The following is an 18,547-nucleotide window of genomic DNA, read 5'->3' as shown; positions in this document are numbered from 1 at the left end:
TTTTGAGAGTAATTAAGAAGGAAAATCTCCTAATTATGAATAAATCCAATTCATAATGTCGAATATCAATTCAATATCTAATCATTTTTTTTTGTGAAATATCTATCACCTATAGATTGATTCAATGAAATAGAAATATTAATAAATAATTAATGAACATAGAACCTGTAATTTCTTGAATATTAGATGAGAGCATAGCGTAACTACGTACAGTTTTGATATGTAATCACTTATCTTTACCAATTATTCCAACGAAGACATTACACAAATTATAATCTGCCTTTTTAAATTCTTTTTGTTTTTTCACCATTTCGGAAATTTTTGGGGGCAGTCGGCTCCAAGAGCAAGCCGACAAGCGGGGCTCCTGCCGAGACGCGCATGAAGAGCTCAGTTGTCGGTGTTTCTGACAAAATAATTAATGCATCGAATTCTACGCTAAGCTCACAAAAAAGGCCAAAAAGAAAAACAAAAGAAAATGCAATTAATTAATACTTGCTAACAACAATAAATGAAGGTCCCATCGCGAACCGAAAAGGACTCCTTACTACTACTACGCCTGCAACGGCGACGTTTTACTCGCCAGTTAGATGCCTCGTCGCCTTTCAAGTGCCTTGACCTCCAAATAAAGTTAAAAGACAAAAAAAAGATTACTTGACTTCTGCGCTAAACCGCGAACGTGACCCTCTCTCATTTCTTTATTTTATTTAGTTGTTTATTAATATAAATCTATTTTTAATATTTTTAACAGTAAAACTAATAGGACCAAGTCGTTGGATTACGTACATAAATAAAATATCGATATCACCCCCTTGCAACTCACATTAACACTAATTTTATACGGTAAAAGAAAATTGTATTAGTCAATGTTACTTCTTGCCAATAACCATTACATTATTTTTCTTGGAATTTTTTTATAAAAGAAAAAAAAATCAATGAATAAAGCATGAGCTAATAAGCTAATTAATCTCTCGTTTTCGTTTGACATCTACGGTCGCTTTTTCTTTAATCTTAAGCTAATTAATTACAATTTATGGGTGGAAAGTCCTTTGCAGCTCATCACTCGAACAATGACAGCCTCCAAACCAAACCTCAGTTGCTGGCTGGTTCCTTTTTCCCGTGTTTCTTATGATGTTGGCTCCATTTACACGTGAGTGAATACGTCACAACCTTTTTTTCTTGATGAAGACTTTCCATCCTTGAAGATGCACTAGCCAAGGCCCAGATGTGGCCCATCAGTAAGCCCAGTAGCTCGAGAGGCGTCACTGTCCTACCAGGTAACTGAGCCCATCCCAGCCCACTTATCTGCTTAGGGCTCATCTGACGGGACAGAGCTTCCCTAGGCCATATAGCCCGACCAATGTGGATGGATGGGGCTGAAATCTGTGTCTTGGAACCTGCATATGTTCATTCTGCATTTTGCGATTCACTGGAAGTTGTTCTTATATGCCATATAGCCATGATACATTGATACGGATGTGTATCTCGTATCTAGTCACGGCAGAAGTTGGCTGTCCCCATGTCCAATCCCGGAAGTTGCTGCCCCAGATGCTCACCATGTTCGATGTGATAACCGATAAGTACCAATTGGATCCAAGAAGTTCGGGTTCACAAAGTTAGGTATCGGTGAGACCGATAAATGTATGAAAAGCAAATAAAATCGAGCGGGCATGCAAAGATTTTGTTTTTCTTGTTCATGAGATGAGGAAGTAGTTAAGGTCGGGCCCCTGGAGGGGTCCCAACAGTCAGCGGGACATCGACAGGTCGCACGGCTGAGGGTAATCTCGTCTTTTGCACCGTTCCTTTATATCCGCTGTCTGACTGTTCCTTTTTCCAGACCTGTGATGATCTGAAACGAAGAACCAAACAAAATTATTGTACCTCCTTCTGGTTCTGGTCATTGGACCCCAAAAACAAAAGTACATCTTCCCCTTTAATTTCAGTAACAGCAAGTACAGTTAGAATGAGCCACAGCCCACAGGAAGACTGGCCATTAACGAAGGATTAAAGGGTGATTGGAACTTCAGGTGGCCATATCTAATTCCCAAATACCAGCTTATAATGACCGAGAATTCACGCATCGGATCAAGGTCCGATACCCTTTACGTGCAAGTTTGCGATAAGCTGTTCTTGTTTTCGTCGATGCTTTATCAACCATATGACTGATAAGTATTGGTTACATATGAAATGAACCATTTTAGACCCACCATGAATTTACATAATCGAGTATATCTCTGGCCTCATCTAAACTTGCAGCTTGAGCTCGAAATGCTTCTCCTCCGACCCTCATCGTTATCGGGAAAACCATATCTCGATGATGGGATCATAGTTGGCTGCTTTGGGCATATGCCGGATTCATATCTGGTAGACGGGAATGACCCATTGAGGAGCTCCTCATTTCAAGTGTGTAACGACATTGCATTTCGAACGATCGGGTACCGGAAATTGCAACGTGCCTCATGCACACTGAACTCTGAAGATTCATTCCATAGTTCATGTTTACAAAATTTACATCGGAGAAGAAACCTTCACCCATTATACATTTTGAATGCCAAAGAAAAAAATTACCAAAAAAAAATAAAACAACAACAACATAGAGAGGAGAGAATTGATCTCTCTTTGGCCTTGAGAAGAGCTTCACAAGAAAAGAACCTAATGATTAGTCCAAATCAATTTCAATCAATCCCTCTTAGTCTGAGAGGGGCTTCTCCAGAAGCCGGTGCTGTAGAAATTCTTCCTCATCTCCTCCTCCAGCTCCTCCATCTCCGGCGACTCCTCCGCCTTCATCTCCAACAGCTCCTCCACCGTTATCCCTGCCCCGCTGTCGGGCTCGTGTTCCTCACACCCGCAGGAGCATTTGCTGCATTTCCCGCCTTTGGCCTGCTTCGACAGCCGCCGCAGCCGCCTCCGCCGGAGGGCGCGTCGACACAGCCCGGCGGGAAGCCGGTAGACAGCGAGCACGAGGAGGCCTGCCACCACGCAGGGGCAGCAGCAGCAGACGGCCGCGCACTCCGCGGTGGTCCCTCCCGCCACCTCGGCGGCCTTGGCGGCGGAGGATGGACGGGATTTGAGCAGGGGCTGCCGCCTGTTCACCGACGGCAAGCGCAGCACCAAGTGACGGGTCATGCCGGAAAGGAGCCGCTATTCAGCCCCAATAAAAAACAGAGAGAGAGAGATTCGTCCTTTCTTATCAAGACCCTTCCTTTTACCCAAGTCAATCTCTCCAAATGTGTCGGTTCTTGAATCAAGATTGTATTTTTCTCAGGAACTGTTGAATTTTCCGATCAAAACTCTTTACGGGGAGGAAAATGACAGAGACAGAGAGGAAATGAATTTCAGGAGAGAGAGAGCACTTCCACGGGGGCGGTGGACTGTGGCGGCGGCGGCGGCGAAGGCGAAGGCGGGGCGGAGTGGTTTTCTCTCTGGGGGAAGGAGAAAGAAAAGGGGACGTCTTAGCTTAGCCGCCCGACGGCCAGAGTCCGCCGGAAAACAGGGGAAATCAGATGGGGGACGGGTTCAAGGGATGATGATTGCAAGTCCCAACTAAATTAAAAAGGGAAGAAACGGGGAGGATTGTGATTGAATCGGACCGAAAATGGTGCAAAGGGAGGTTTTCGGTTCAGAAATTGTTTTAAGGATATTTTTGACAAAAGAGCAGCTGCTCCACAGATATATAAGAGAGAGATTGAGAGAGTCAAGAGAATTTTATCGCGGAAAATGGCGAGGAAATAGCAGATAATAATAATTGTTTTTATTAATTTATGTTTTAGAGGAAATGGAGAAGATCAAGAGAGGATTCTCATGGAATCTTGCGTGCAAAAAATCCTATATATGTAAGGGCAGGACCTGGACCTTCAATGGTGACATGGAGTCCGTCCGTTCCCCTCCCATCTATTATTTAGCTTCAACAGATCATACTTGCTCGAGTAACATCGGCTGTCGAGGGCCAACCGATGATGACTATCGAGTATCGGATCTCTCCTATACAAACTCAGGTAGCACTGTGTATGGTGAAAAACTGTTGTCAGCTGCTAAACTTGATAAATGAATGTTGGATGACATATATGTTCTCTCACTTATGATGACAGGTAAGCATTAACAAGTTTAATCCAAATATTGTAATTAACAAGTTTAATCCAAATATGATGACAGGTATCATTCACGCTACATCCCTTGCTCTGTCTGTATCAAAAGGTTGTTTTAAAGATTTTTTTGCCTTGCACGGTTCAATAACGACGGTGTTCGCCGTATTGGAGACGCAATTAAGCAAGCAAGTCCAAGTGAGAATGTGATTCGTAGCTGACGTGGCGTGCTGCTGCTCATCATGTGGACAGCAGAAGCAATTCTCTCTTCAATCTTCACATCATGCCCGTGTGAACCGATGTGACGTGACCTCTTTGTTACAGCATGCGGGCTCCGCGTCGCCACGTGTTGTTGATTTGATTTTGTTTCGCTTTCATTGCGCGTGAATCATAGTGGCGTAAGATAACATAATAATATTAGTTAACTTATCAGTTAATTGATATGCGATTAATTAGAAGGTCTCGATCATCTCAGATGGGATGTGGTCTTACAGCAGACACGTAATTGTTGAAACGAAGATACTTCAGTTCTAATAAAATCTTCATTCTTTTTATTTCTCTCTCCCTCTCTTATTAAATTTTTGAGTTTCTTTTTTTTTTTTTAATAAAAGGTTAGGTCGAATTATTAACCCGCTTTGACTGCCCCAACTAAGAAAATCTAACCACCACGGAATGTTCCTTTCGCCATAGCTCGCTGAGACTTTAGCCTAACTTGGTCACTGCAATCTCATCAACACACTAGTGAATTAAATCAAAGTCTACTGGATCAAGTATTATGGGCCGGCCACCGCCATCCCATAATACACCCACATAGTGGCGAGCTCTACGTCCTCAGTGAGATTCGAACTCGTGATATTCAAGTGGAGTTCTTGATGCTTAATCACTAAGCCACCATGCTGGTGGTTAAATTTTTTAGTTTCGTATAGGAAAAAATACGAGGAGCTGACTAGGTTGTTTTATCATGAATATATATATATATATATAAAATATCGATCGATTGTTGAAAGATAAATTGCTACTCGAAGATAAAGATTAAGAGCTCTAATTTGGCAGTACCCCGCGAAAGTCATCTGACATTAGAATCCCACTGCCCACGTGCGAGTGTTCGACGACTGATAGAACATCATAGTACAGGTGGGGTCTTTCTGCAAATCGGCTGACTTGTCATTCTGGAAGCTTCGGATGTCCATCAATGCATGCCATTACCCCCAGACTTTTCCATCTTGTTTGATTGGAGAGTTACAAAGGATAATTCGTTCAGTCATAATCTTCCATAATCTTTATATTTTAATCTTATTAATTTGTAATGTTATGAAAATTAAAGAATTCTTTTATAATTCACCCCATCCCATCCCATTCCTCTATAATTCACCTCACTCCATCCCTCCATAACCTTTCATAATGGTATCCAAATAAAGTGTTAGTGAAAAATCTCGTCAACTATATGTACTGCCTTGCATCCCGATATTACATGGCTAGGTCATGTAAACATATCAATGCATAATGCACGATCCGTGTGGTACTGATGGATTGTTAGGTACACGGTGTGCATGCACCTGTGTAGTAGGCATGTGATGTCTTTAATATGGAGAGGATGCGAGCGGCTGTTTGCATATAACTTCGACCCAGGACATCTTGTCCCGCGCCGTGAGTATTTGACCGTCAGACAGAGCCTTTGCTAGTTATGGCTTAGGGTGTCCATAACATTGGGCAATTGGTCGAGGAGCTTGCGCATCGTGCTGCTTCTGGATCTGGAAAACAGCCAAGAGTGCGTAAATGATTAGGTCCGCCCGGCGATGGACTGGTAGCTGCAAGGCCGGCTAGAGCCAATCCTCGGCCAAAATTAAGCATATTTTTTTTCAAACATCGACCAGCAGCTAACTGATGGCGGCAGTCATCCGTGTGAGGACTGCACTGCAGCACAACGCACATATCCAAGCCGGGAGGCAATGGAACGAGTTTCAAATTAATATCGAGCAAAAAATGAATCTCCATATACGTGGCTGATAATCAAAATTCACGGGAAATTAGCATAATCCATTGGTTTCGGGAACAAAATTTCTTTTTTTGTTTTTTTATATAATTATTATTTGACTATATGATTGTGTCGAGAAATTAATCGCAGGCATGGACGAATAATCTAGAGATGTCATCATTACACTCTCAAATTCAATCAATCTCCAGATATTTATATCGCGACAATTCCATAAATTATATGCAGGCGACACCGAGATTGAATATCAGGATAAGAAATATGCACAGGACAGTGATTTTTTTCCAGTTGTAAAAGAAGTTAATGGATTTAATAAAAGAGAACGAAAAGAAACGTTAAATGAAAGAGTATATATATAATCTTGTTAATGAAAATTGAATCTGAAATCTACCATAAAAATGAATTATAAAACTTCAAAATTATCCAAAATCTAAAACCTCCAAATTATCATGTTCCGTGTTGGCTTCTATTTGATAGATCTTCAATTTGGTATTTGTCATTTTCTGCAGCATAGACAATTATACAATATCTGATGGTCGTGCCACATATTATGTGTTTGATAATGACCAATTTTCGTGTTTGGCTATGTTCGGCGGCAACGATGATTAATAGGATAGGATATAATTGGGAATTAAGTCCAATAATTGCATGCATCTCAGGACATAAATTGGGCTCAATATTATATTTCTTGGGCAGCCATATCTGTGCTTGACTATGATTTTAATTGAGCCATCTTAATCTACTCCTAACAGCTTCTTTCAAGAGATATGACCTAACTCAAGCCCGTAGGCCAGACTTAAGTGCAATATCCGATCAGTCAATATATATCATAATAAAACCGAATAGAAAGACGTCTTAAAATAATCTATCCAAAAAAAAAACAATGTACATAATATAGTATTTGTTTTCCTTATTATTAGCTATTAACATACATAAATCAAGGTGATGAATTTCATCGCTTTTGGTGGATCGATTGGTTGGTCGATCATCTAGCTAGCATACGCATCCTACCAAATCAAGACACAAATCAATAGAAATGCCTAGGGAGATTGTGGCCGGCCTTAAGCATCCTATGTTCTATGATCCCTCTGTACAAAACTTGCCTGTTCAAAGGCATATTATTATGCTGATCATCCGCAAAAGAACACAGCCTCCCATTGAATGGAAGTCGTCGGTCTTCCTCCTGCATCGTCATTCGATTTCCGATCAAGAATATTCCATCACCATTTCCATTTGGGATGCAGGAAGATCTTGTTCCTCCTCCCTTATTCCTCCTCCTCCTTCTGTATTCCTTGTTGTCCGATGAAGGCTCCACCACATCTTCTGCAAACCTCACCTTCTTCACCTTGCAGCTCTGATCACATTTCTCACCACCTACATATCGTATTTTCTCCAGTCAAATCACGAGAAATTATCGTACGTGAATCTCTAGTCATCAGTACTCCTATATAAAGGAAACTACCATCTTCTATGTTTACCGATCCACCATATATGTAAGACTTGCATTTTAATGTGGATAATTCCATGTCAATTTCCATTTATTCGGACCAAATTGGTACCCGAGGGTTTTGTTTCGGTTAGGCTCGTTGACTTTGGTCTATCAACGAGACTTCTTCTGTCCGACTTAACCTTGACAGACGACAAGCAAGTCTAGCCCGATCCAAATCCTAGTCACATAGCCTTTCACCGTGATTATGCTAAGCTCAACTCGAAGAACAATATCTCATTTAATGTTTGCTATGAGAGCAAGGTCAGTATTCAATCGATCTAAATTCATTCCACCACGACGACGATCAATTATGCTAATCTGCAAAAGACCTTACCATGGTCCATGCATTTCACGCGTAGGAAACTGGCTGACCGAGTCGATGAATGTGTACGAGACCTAAAAGGACAGGCATATATACTATGATCTAATCAAGAGATAAAGTGATATACGTATATACACACATCTGGCACCCCAACGGACTTAGCCCTCTCGAAAAAACCTGGGAATCGGGGAAGAAAGTGCAGGCGGGAAGAGTACGTGCCATGGAGCTCGGAGTCGATCTTCTTCATGAAATCGGAGAGGAGGCGCTTGTGAGCTTGAAGAGCGATCAGGGCCACGCTCCATGAGACCGCGCAAACTGCCAACACTCCCACTGATCCGTTGTTTGACCTCTCCATATATATCTGCAAATGCTCAACCTCTCTCTCTCTCTCTCTCTCTCTTCCCCGGCCCAGAATCCCAAAAACGTTAAGATTCAGGCTCCCATCGATCTTCGTCCACTGCTGGAGAAGATTCGTCGGCTGTTGTCACAAGATCCATGGCGATCACACATAGGAGAAGGGGTATAGGGAAGAAGATTCGATAGCCTTTGAGGGAGAAATCAAGGGCAAGAACATAGAACCAGTCTGATTGGTTTTTGGTCAATGACAAATACTGAACACTAATTTAAAATGTGGGCGGCCCCCTTCTTTTTTCCTTTTCCGCCTTTTTTTTTCCTTTTTTATTTTCTCGTTTTAATGGTTCGTCCGTGGTGACTTTGACTATCATTGGAAGCGTAAAGAATCTTTTCCCCAGGCAACGAGGAGTGCTTTGGTTCGAGGAATTAGACGTTTATTTATTTTAATTAAGTTATCAAATTCAAGTATTATTAATAAAAAAATTAATAATGAAAGACTTTTATCTTTTATAAGTGGCCTTATTTGGCAAATGAATTTTTTTTAACTCTATTATATTCTACTCAATTTTAACTATAAATAATTATATTTTATTTAAAATTATAATGATTGTATTATTGAATTATGAAAAAAAATCGAAAAAAATGGATAGTAGAGAGAAAGTAATGATTGTATTGTTGAACTGTAGAAAAGTAATGAATAGTTGATAGAATTAAGTATTAATAATTGAATTGAATGGTAAGATAAAAAAAAATTACAGAAAGAGAAAAAGTAATAATTGTGTTGTCAAATTGAAAATAAGTGAAGTAGAGTTAAAAAAAATTCATATACCAAATAAGGCTTAGTCTTGTTTGGTATTTGAATAATTATCCAGCTTAACTCAATTATATTCTTTCATAAATTTAATAATATAATAATTGTTATTTTATCTTTTTCTTCTATTTAATAATACATCCTCACTGATACTTTTTTATAATAATTTTTAAACTTTCATATAATATTACTTTCTCACTTATACTTTTTCCAGACCATTTTTAAATAATAAATTCACCACCTACTTTCATTGTATATATATACATATATATTATCACATATCAATATATTTATTAACACTTACGATCATTGAATTGAATTGTAAGATAAAAAAATTTACAGAAAGAGAAAAAATAATAATTGTATTGTTAAATTGAAGATAAGTGAAGTAGAGTTAAAAAAAAGTTCATATACCAAACTAGGCTTAGTCTTGTTTGGTATTTGAATAATTATCCAACTTAACTCAATTATATTCTTTCATAAATTTAACAATATAATAATAATTATTTTATCTTTTTCTTCCATTTAATAATACATTCTCACTCATACTTTTTACTAACCATTTTTAAACTTTCATATAATATTACTTTCCCACTTATACTTTTTTCATACCATTTTTAAATAATAAATTCACCACCTACTTTCATTGTATATATATACATATATATTATCACATATCAATATATTTATTAACACTTATAATCATTGCACAAAATCAAGTTAAATTGGATAATTTATCCGACCCAAACACTAAACGCAAGCTTAAACTTTTGGATACTATGTGCACGCCAAAAAAAAAAAGAGGAGTTTTTTTCTTTATCTCTTAAGATTGCGCTTGGTTTATTTTTCTTAAGTTCTTTTTTTTTCTTTTGATAAAATTTGTAAGATTTTTTTGGATAAGTTCCTAAAAGGTATTATCAGACTATTTGGTTAAAATTACTCCTTTTTGAGTATTAATCTGTTTCGAATGAAAAAAAAAATTGGCTTCAGTAAATTTTGAATTCATGCAAAAACCAATTAGTTTTTGCTAATTTTCTAGGCCTACTGATGCGGCTGACTTATCTTTTTCTGTGTCTTGTGTTCCCCCACTAATTAATATTTCTCTATTAATTAACATTTCTTTTTAGTTTAGTGTTAAGATAATCATTCAATTAATTGGTTGCCTTTTGAGGTTTGGAAACCTGTTAACTACCACCTTCCTTTTTGTTGATATTCTTTTATAAGGAAATGTCTGGTCATATCCTGCTACTGCAAACATTTGTTGTCAACCTACCACTTGCTTAAACAACTTTTAATTATATCCACAAAACCCAATCTCGTGTAATTTAATTTTTTCTTGGATTTCGGCCCCATTCCACCAAAAAAAAAAATGTATACCCACGACAAGGGAGGGCAAATAGGGGCACCTAATTCACGACCATTTTATAGTCTTCTCCTTATATAAGAGCATTGATGGCCGAAAAGTATTTACTGTAATAACAAACATCCATACGTATGTTAACTCCAATAGGATGTGAATTATCGATTATATCTTAGTACGTACATACCGTCATTGGGTAAGTTTAACTTTCGAACCAAAATCCTTTCGCAAAAGGAAAGGATTTTGGTTCGAAAATATGATCTCATTTTGGTTTTATTTTTGCCTTTACATTGGTAAATGAAAAATGACAATGGAAATGGAACGTCAATTATCAGCCTTTTTTCTACAGATTATAGAGGAGTCAAACATGTAAATTAACACCTACCGAAAAAACAAAATGTTAATTAATAAGGTGGGCCGAGTGGGTGGAATGGGTAAATCCGGTTAATGGGGCCGAGGGGTCGCGACTAACCACTGCCCTTGTTCTTCTAGAAACGGCGTCCCAACTGCCCTGGTGCACCGCACATTGACATGGCAACGACATGGCATTGCGGTCAAGTCGAGCACTCTCTGCAATGTAACCGCCGCTGCAAGCTTGACCAGACGTGGATTAATGGACTGGATATATATATATATATATATATATATATATATATATATTATAGGTGTATACGCTTATATTTAAAACTCTAATATAACTAAACTCATTCAGTTTGAACCACTCGGCCCATTATATTATAGGATTAAACTCTTTCAGTACTCAGGATCCATCACTTTACTCAAGGGAATAGACACCAATCCATTAACTAATCCATAATGGAGTCTAGACGCAGTTAAGTCAGTTTAGATCCCTCGAAGGCGTATCTGTCTATAATTATGTACTCTAAAAATAAAATAAAATAAATCGCAAAGTCATGTCTCAATCACATGGTGAACGCGTGATTACCAAAATTAGAAAGAACTAAAGAAGCAAGAGGACTTTAATCATATCACATCAATATATATGCTTTCTTACATGTAGAATCCCTCCCATCACAACGCAACCAATCGGAGGCAAACTCAATTGCCCCACCAGGAAAAAGAAAGGGAAAATAAAAAAAGAAAATCCAAATTAGAGAAGAAGATGAAAGAGACAAGCGCAATCGACCCGACCGGACCAAATATCTTTGTCTTTGATTAATTACATCTTAATAAACAAACAAACGAACAGAAAAGGTATAGCAGTAGAGCGTCGGGGGGGGGGGGGGGGGGGGGGGGGGGGGGGGGGGGAGTCGAACCCATCAACCCATCTCAGCTCGAATCTATTTGGCGGCGGCGGCGGAAGTAGAGAACAATCCGCCTCCGCCGCCGCTGCGGGAGCTCGCTCAGGAAGTGAGGTAGAAGACGGGGCGGAGGAAGAGGTGGAGGATCTTGAAGCAGGCGCAGGAGAAGGAGAGGAACACCAGGCCGTACACGATCCTCAGCGCCATTGGTCTGGTCTCCGATCTGCTCTCGCCTGAAAATCTCAGATCTGGGAGTGAGAGTGAGAGAGGGAGAGAGAGAGCATAAAGTGCGGATAAGAGCGATATTTTGAAAATTTTGGAGGACGGAGGGACTGGATGAGAATCGTCATTGGTTAAACGTGGCAGGGCACCGCTGCACATGCCTGCCACGTGTGGTCCCACACTCGAAAGCTTCTCTTGCACGTACTAACCGCTAACCGTAAAATGCATATTTTATCACTTGCCTTGTAAGCAACAATTGTCGGGCGTCGCTCATTATAAAAAAAAAAAACAACAACAACAACAACAATTGTCGGGCGTCCCGTTTGCTTTGGTTTAATGCGGGTTGGTTTCGATGCTCGTTCGTTTAAAGTGCGGTCTAGAGTTCTGATATTTATGAACGGATAAATATTCATAATTGAGAGAATTTTAACAGGGCGAATTTGCCATTCTTTTGTACATTTTTTCTTCTTATCCAAACCACCAATTTCACAACATTTCTCTCTTGCATTAGATCTCCAATTAGGTGTTCTTAGTGTCTTTATAAATCTTGCGTGGAGCATTACAGTTTTGATACAATTGCAAGTTCAAAACAAGAAGGAATGGGATTGAAATTAGCAATTTCTCACAAAATCCAAGACTTTACAATGCAATAACTCTTAAGTTACTCAGTGAAATTGAGTGTTGTTAAAAACTTATATAACTTCCTTACAGCTTTTAGTCTAACTATATTAAAATTTAAGGCTGAAAATAATACGCCAAAAAGTCGCCTTTAACCGAGAATGAGAAAACTATAAATTGGGTAACTATTGTGATTATCTGATTGTTATTGACATTAAATTTCTATTTGGCTAGATCTTAATGGTGTGTTTGGTTTTAGAGTTGAGTAGAATTGAGTTTTGATTGAGTTGTAATGATTGTATTGTTGAATTATGAAAAAAATGTGTGAAAAAGTAATAGATAGTTGAAAGAATTTAGTATTAAAAATTAAATTGAGTATAATGGAGTTGTATGTGAGTTTATATGTGGGATCCACTTTTTTGACTTTGAAGAGTTAATTTTCGTTGTGTAGTGAGTAAAATTAAAATATTAAAATCCGATTGTGAAACCAAATGGAATGTAAGGGTAATAAGGAAGTTATATCATTTTAGGGTGTGTTTATTTTTTTAAAAAATTTCAACTTAACTCCATTTATCTTCAATTCAACAACACAATCATTATTTTCTCTCAACTATTCATTATTTTTTCACACTTTTTATCATAATTCAATAATACAATCATTACAAACCAATTAAACCAAAACTCAACTCAACTCAACTTTAAATCCAAACGCACTCTTAGGCACTCAATTTCATTGCACGATTTAATAGTTGCATAGTAGAGTTTCCAGTTTTATGACAAAATCTTAATTTCAATCCCAAGTTTTGATATCATTCCTTCTCGTTTCGACTTCTAATTGATTCTAGACTGTAATACACACCGCATAAAAATTCCAAAGACACCAAATTGAAGGTCTGATGAAAGAAAAATAAAAAAAGTAGTTGAAATTGTTCGTTTAGATAGGAGCAAGAAAAGTATCCGAGTCTGGTAAGAGGGGCTACTGTGCTTATTTTCCAATTAGCTTGGAAGCACAATGGAAAATTTTGAAGGTTTGGGGGCAAACTTAATAACTACCCCATGATTTGGGGAACATAATGTCTTTATCTCTTAAATTTAATGAGTTTCGACTAATTCAAGTAAATAAAAACTCAATCGTTAAAAATTCTCTTAGATTCAATCGTTGATTCTCTCCATTTGTAAATATTGAACTCTAAACCACTCTTTTATCTCTTGGATTCAACAAAAGGCTCAGAAATCCATCGGGGGTAAACTGCTTTCATATCTCGGATTCAATATCAGGTGATGCACGTTGGTTAGAAAAGAGGGGGGAAAAAAAATCGAAAGAGGGGGGAGGGGGGGGGGGGGGGGGGGGGGGGGGGGGGGGGGGGAGACTGGTCTAGAGAGTTGAGCTGTCATTAGGAACAGTTGGACGGGTGTCTATCAGATTCGGGTCCATAGCTCAGTGGTAGAGCATTTGACTGCAGATCAAGAGGTCACCGGTTCGATCCCGGTTGGGCCCTCTTTTGTCTTTTTATTTTAACTCAAAATTCATGTTGGGCTGGACCGAGTCAACTCTGCTGGGCCAGAAAGCAAAAGCCCATCCGACATTATATCACCCGACCCGAGTTTGATTTTATGATCCCGTTTGTAACCTTTTCTTTTGTCCCTCTTACTTCTTCAGTCTTACTGTTGTGGTTTTGTCTGATTCTCATCGTCCGGGTAATGGAATCAGCAATTTGGAATCAGACAATCAAATCCCCCACTCACTCCAGTCCACTTCCCACGGCCGCCCCATTTTGTGCTCTTGCTGATGCTACAAAGAACCAACCGTTGCCGGTAGTTCTCCTTTTCTCTCCTCTGCCATGGCCGAGCGGCTCTGCTTCTGTTCATCCTTTTGTCTCAGTCCCCCGTTCTCCGCTCACCCAGAAAGACCCACCGCCCAGAGCCCCGGCCTTCCCCATCTCCGCCCCATCGGCGTTGCTGATGCTTGCTACGTCTCAAGTTCCCACCTTTTGGAGCTCAGCAGCTCCCACCTATTTGGCCGGCACAAACCCAGAACCCAGAGCAGCTGGGGAGCTCGAGCTTCTCCCGGGAGCTCAAACTCCAGGGTCCGTTCACAGGCGGTCCTGAGCCCGGACAAGGCAGCGGAGAGGGGAGGACTGAGCGGGGAGGCTTATTATGACGCCATTGTTATCGGGTCGGGGATTGGTGGGCTGGTGGCCGCGACTCAGCTCGCGGTGAAGGGAGCTAGGATTCTTGTTCTTGAGAAGTACGTGATTCCTGGTGGGAGCTCCGGGTATTATGAGAGGGACGGGTATACTTTCGACGTTGGGTCTTCTGTGATGTTCGGTTTCAGTGACAAGGTCAGCTCCTTCACTTGCTATTCTGTGGAATTTGTAGGCTCTCCGAATGTCTTGATGCGTGTCTTATCGTTCTTTAGATGATTATTTGAAGATTATACGAAGCATAGCTTTTGTCTCAGAGAACATTGTTGCGATTTGAATCCCTGGACTCTACCATTCTGTTTATGCATGATGATCATGTTGTTGTGCTGATGAAATGGGCTTTGGCTAGTTTGAATTACATCGCAGTATATTGAAGGAATAGTCACAGTTAGCTGTGTTCAACGGCACAACATAGACATGATGCTTACCATATTTGTCTGCTGAAGCTAAGCCTAGGACTTGTCACAGGGAAACCTAAATTTGATAACCCAAGCATTGGCGGCAGTTGGTTGCAAGATGGAGGTCATACCTGATCCAACGACTGTCCATTTCCATCTACCAAACGACCTTTCTGTTCAAGTCCACAGGGGGTATGGTGAATTTATTGGAGAGTTGATCAGCAAGTTTCCACATGAAAAGGGGGGGATACTCAAATTCTATGGCGAGTGTTGGAAGGTCTGTACCAAGTGTGATGACTGAAACTTTTTGTTTAGTGACTTTGTACTTGTAAGTCGAATCCCTCTGTGACTTACTCGTAGAACCTTTACATGCATGTGACAGATCTTTAATGCCTTGAACTCGCTGGAGCTAAAGTCGCTCGAGGAGCCACTCTACCTTTTCGGACAATTCTTTCAGAAGCCGATTGAATGTTTAACCCTTGGTAACTAATTCTGCTTATTACCATTTCGTTGCTTTTATGCATCGGGCATGCTGATGATAGGAATGGAGGGTGTATTTTAGCTCTATCTATAAACAACTGCAGTTTCTGATTCATATTAATTGTTATGGAATTTGGCCACCTGTCGCAGCGTATTACCTACCCCAGAATGCTGGAGACATAGCTCGGAAGTACATCAAGGATCCCCAGTTGTTGTCTTTCATTGATGCCGAGGTGAGACAGAAGGGGAAAAGAAAAAAGGTTCTTCCATGTACTTCTTCAAAGCTCATGAAAATTTCACGATGACTTTGATAACTCTCTGATGAATCTTCTTGTTTGACTATTTTCTAGTGTTTTATAGTCAGCACAGTTAACGCACTCCAGACTCCAATGATAAATGCAAGCATGGTGAGGCTCTTAACTGATGTCTTCCTGGAGCCCCATCTATTGTAGATATATTCTCATTTCTTGCTTCATCACAGAAAGGCCACGCTTCCTTATCTATCTCTTGGACCAGGTCCTATGTGACAGGCACTTTGGAGGAATTAACTACCCTGTAGGAGGTGTTGGAGGAATTGCAAAATCCTTGGCGAAGGGGTTAGTTGATAAGGGGAGTGAAATACTGTACAGAGCAAACGTGACTGATATCATTGTCGAGAATGGGAAGGCTGTGAGTGCCGGAATCTACTTGTGATTTTGGATTAAAATGATAGGTGAATTCAAATTTTCACACTATTTTTTGCTTATTATTTGTAAAGTCTCGATTTTGAAGGTAGGAGTCAGGCTCTCTGGTGGAAGGCAGTTCTTTGCTAAAACAATAATATCTAACGCTACAAGATGGGACACATTTGGTGAGTTTCAACGGATGCTTTTTAAAGTTTCTTTGATCTTGATTGTACTTGCAGTCCTTAAGGATGACCTTTCTTTAGACTTTATCGTCATCATCATTGTTATTTTTTTTTAAAAAAAATTATGTATTTTTTGGCATAGGGAAGTTGTTGAAAGGAGAAAACCTTCCGAAAGAAGAGAGGGATTTTCAAAAGCGGTATGTTAAGGCTCCGTCTTTTCTATCCATCCACATGGGGGTGAAAGCTGAGGTTTTGCCACCAGAAACAGATTGCCATCATTTTGTTCTTGAGGTGCGTCAGTGTACTTGTTTGGATACTGGTTCACCGGAATATTTAGTTGATAATGATTTGCATAAAATTCTATTTCTTGGTGTTCCTTCAATCATGTAGGATTCGTGGTCAAGATTGGAAGAGCCGTATGGAAGTATATTCTTAAGCATTCCAACTGTCCTGGACCCGTCTTTAGCTCCAGAAGGGCGCCATATACTACACATATTCACGACTTCTTCCATCGAAGATTGGGAGGTTTGTGTGCTTAAATTGAGAAAGATTGCTTCTGCGCTAGTCCTAACAACATTTAGCATGCACTCGAGAGACTTCATTATAGCTCTCCCCCAAAAGCTGAATGCACAAATTTGGTATTCCTTTTACAGGGTCTCCCACGGCAAGAATATGAGGCAAAAAAGGAAAAGGTTGCAGATGAAATTATAAGGAGATTAGAAAAGAAGCTATTTCCAGGTCTCCAGTCTTCCATTACTTTTGTGGAGGTATTGCCTTCTCCTTCGTGGTAATGGACAATTTCATAAAAATTCTTACGATTGATTCTGATAGATATTTATTCCAATTTTTTGTGGGAGAAGAATGTTTGTCCCTTTCTTTTCTAGACGTATAAAACTTTATTAAATGAAAGGGTTGTCTTGCAAAATTGATGATTGCAGTGTGAATCTCAAACTTTTCATACAGTACGGGAGCTGTACATAACCGATTAAAACCTAAATCGAGCTGGAATGAAGTTGCCTTTGACTCTCTAGGGCCCAATCTGTTATTTCGGAACCATTAAGTAAAAGGATTTTTCTACTGGTAAATGTGTTTATTTTGCTATTGTTTTGTGCTGTTCGTCAGTTTTTGCTATAACGTAAATGGGCAGGTGGGCACACCTAAGACGCACAGGAGATACTTAGCTCGGCAGAGCGGAACCTACGGACCGATGCCTCGAAATACTCCTAAAGGCCTGCTAGGAATGCCATTCAATACTACGGTAAGCATTAGTAGAGGTAGTGGTAGCAATTTATCCCCAAAAAGGAAAAAAAAAAAAAAAAAAAGGAAACTGAGAAAGTGGTGGGAGGAGAAAGGGTGGTAGCAATCTAGCATTTATTGCCTCTGTAGTCTGCCTGTATATATGCACACATCTATATTAATAAAATTATGGATTGCTAAACTTTTAGCTCAACCCATAATCGGGTATTGGCTCCAACGCATAATCGGGTATTTATTAGACTAAGTAATGAATATCTCTACTGGACTTTCACGGGAAAATTGAAATATTGCAGGGACTAAACAGTTTGTATTGCGTTGGGGACAGCTGCTTTCCCGGGCAAGGTGTCATAGCTGTGGCCTTTTCCGGAGTAATGTGTGCTCATCGGGTAGCTGCCGATATCGGTAAGTCAGAGGCTCACTACATTCATTGGTTAAAATGAACTGAGTTGTTGCTGAAATCAAGCGCACCATTTCCGTGCTTGATTGCCCTGGCATATCGTTCGCTAGACTCATTGCTGGTGTTTGTAATGTATATTTTCTAATTTGCTGCCTCTCTTCCGACAGGGCTCGAGAAGAAGTCTCCTCTGTTGGACAACGCTCTCCTCAGCCTACTGGGTTGGTTACGTTCGTTGGCATGAAGAAACGTAACAAATGAAAGGTGGCCAGACTTGAACGTACAGTTTTGAGGCAGAGAGATGGGCTGTAAAAGGAAGCTCCGTATTCTTCAATCGAGTACTAGTACTAGCATTCGGGATGTTGATCGCGGATATGATTTTTCATGGTTACCGAAGATCCCAAATGCTCCCACAGAAGATACAAAGATAATTTCAAAATGAAGAATCTTTCCATCT

The 18,547-nt window shown here is 39.8% G+C and overlaps 3 protein-coding genes and 1 non-coding gene across 10 annotated transcripts; 2 read left to right on the top strand and 2 right to left on the bottom strand.

Moving 5' to 3' along the window:
• Positions 1-2,438: 2,438 nt before the first annotated feature.
• LOC116207329 lies at positions 2,439-4,031 on the bottom strand. Its single transcript, XM_031540234.1, has one exon. It carries the CDS (start codon positions 3,121-3,123, stop codon positions 2,677-2,679), a length of 447 nt encoding a protein of 148 aa, XP_031396094.1. The 5' UTR covers positions 3,124-4,031; the 3' UTR covers positions 2,439-2,676.
• Positions 4,032-6,915: 2,884 nt separating this feature from the next.
• Positions 6,916-8,555, bottom strand: LOC116207722. Of its 2 annotated transcripts, none has more exons than XM_031540798.1 (2): positions 8,061-8,555; positions 6,916-7,446 (listed from the first exon to the last, which is right to left on the bottom strand). In XM_031540798.1, the coding sequence occupies exons 1-2, from the start codon at positions 8,236-8,238 to the stop codon at positions 7,100-7,102; spliced, it is 525 nt and encodes a 174-aa protein (XP_031396658.1). In that variant the 5' UTR covers positions 8,239-8,555; the 3' UTR covers positions 6,916-7,099. The 2 variants fall into 2 exon arrangements, with proteins under 2 accessions (XP_031396658.1, XP_031396659.1); XM_031540799.1 differs by having other exon boundaries at positions 8,103-8,524.
• A 5,382-nt stretch (positions 8,556-13,937) lies between these two features.
• On the top strand, positions 13,938-14,009 carry TRNAC-GCA. The gene has a single exon. It is a non-coding gene; the product is annotated as a tRNA-Cys (tRNA).
• Positions 14,010-14,191: 182 nt separating this feature from the next.
• LOC116207720 (prolycopene isomerase, chloroplastic) lies at positions 14,192-18,546 on the top strand. Of its 6 annotated transcripts, none has more exons than XR_004156964.1 (13): positions 14,193-14,852; positions 15,183-15,389; positions 15,495-15,594; positions 15,743-15,852; positions 15,943-15,999; positions 16,109-16,261; positions 16,364-16,442; positions 16,582-16,730; positions 16,830-16,964; positions 17,093-17,226; positions 17,587-17,697; positions 17,990-18,098; positions 18,261-18,546. XR_004156964.1 is itself a non-coding variant. In XM_031540793.1 (13 exons), the coding sequence occupies exons 1-13, from the start codon at positions 14,352-14,354 to the stop codon at positions 18,332-18,334; spliced, it is 1,899 nt and encodes a 632-aa protein (XP_031396653.1). In that variant the 5' UTR covers positions 14,194-14,351; the 3' UTR covers positions 18,335-18,546. The 6 variants fall into 6 exon arrangements, 3 of the variants coding, with proteins under 3 accessions (XP_031396655.1, XP_031396653.1, XP_031396654.1); XM_031540793.1 differs by having other exon boundaries at positions 14,194-14,852; positions 17,093-17,206; XM_031540794.1 differs by having other exon boundaries at positions 14,195-14,852; positions 15,743-15,825; positions 17,093-17,206.
• The last annotated feature ends 1 nt before the right edge of the window (position 18,547 follows it).

The sequence above is a fragment of the Punica granatum genome, chromosome 5 (assembly GCF_007655135.1).
Source record: "Punica granatum isolate Tunisia-2019 chromosome 5, ASM765513v2, whole genome shotgun sequence".
NCBI classification, from domain to species: domain Eukaryota; kingdom Viridiplantae; phylum Streptophyta; class Magnoliopsida; order Myrtales; family Lythraceae; genus Punica; species Punica granatum.
This window is presented reverse-complemented; position numbering and strand designations above follow the sequence as displayed.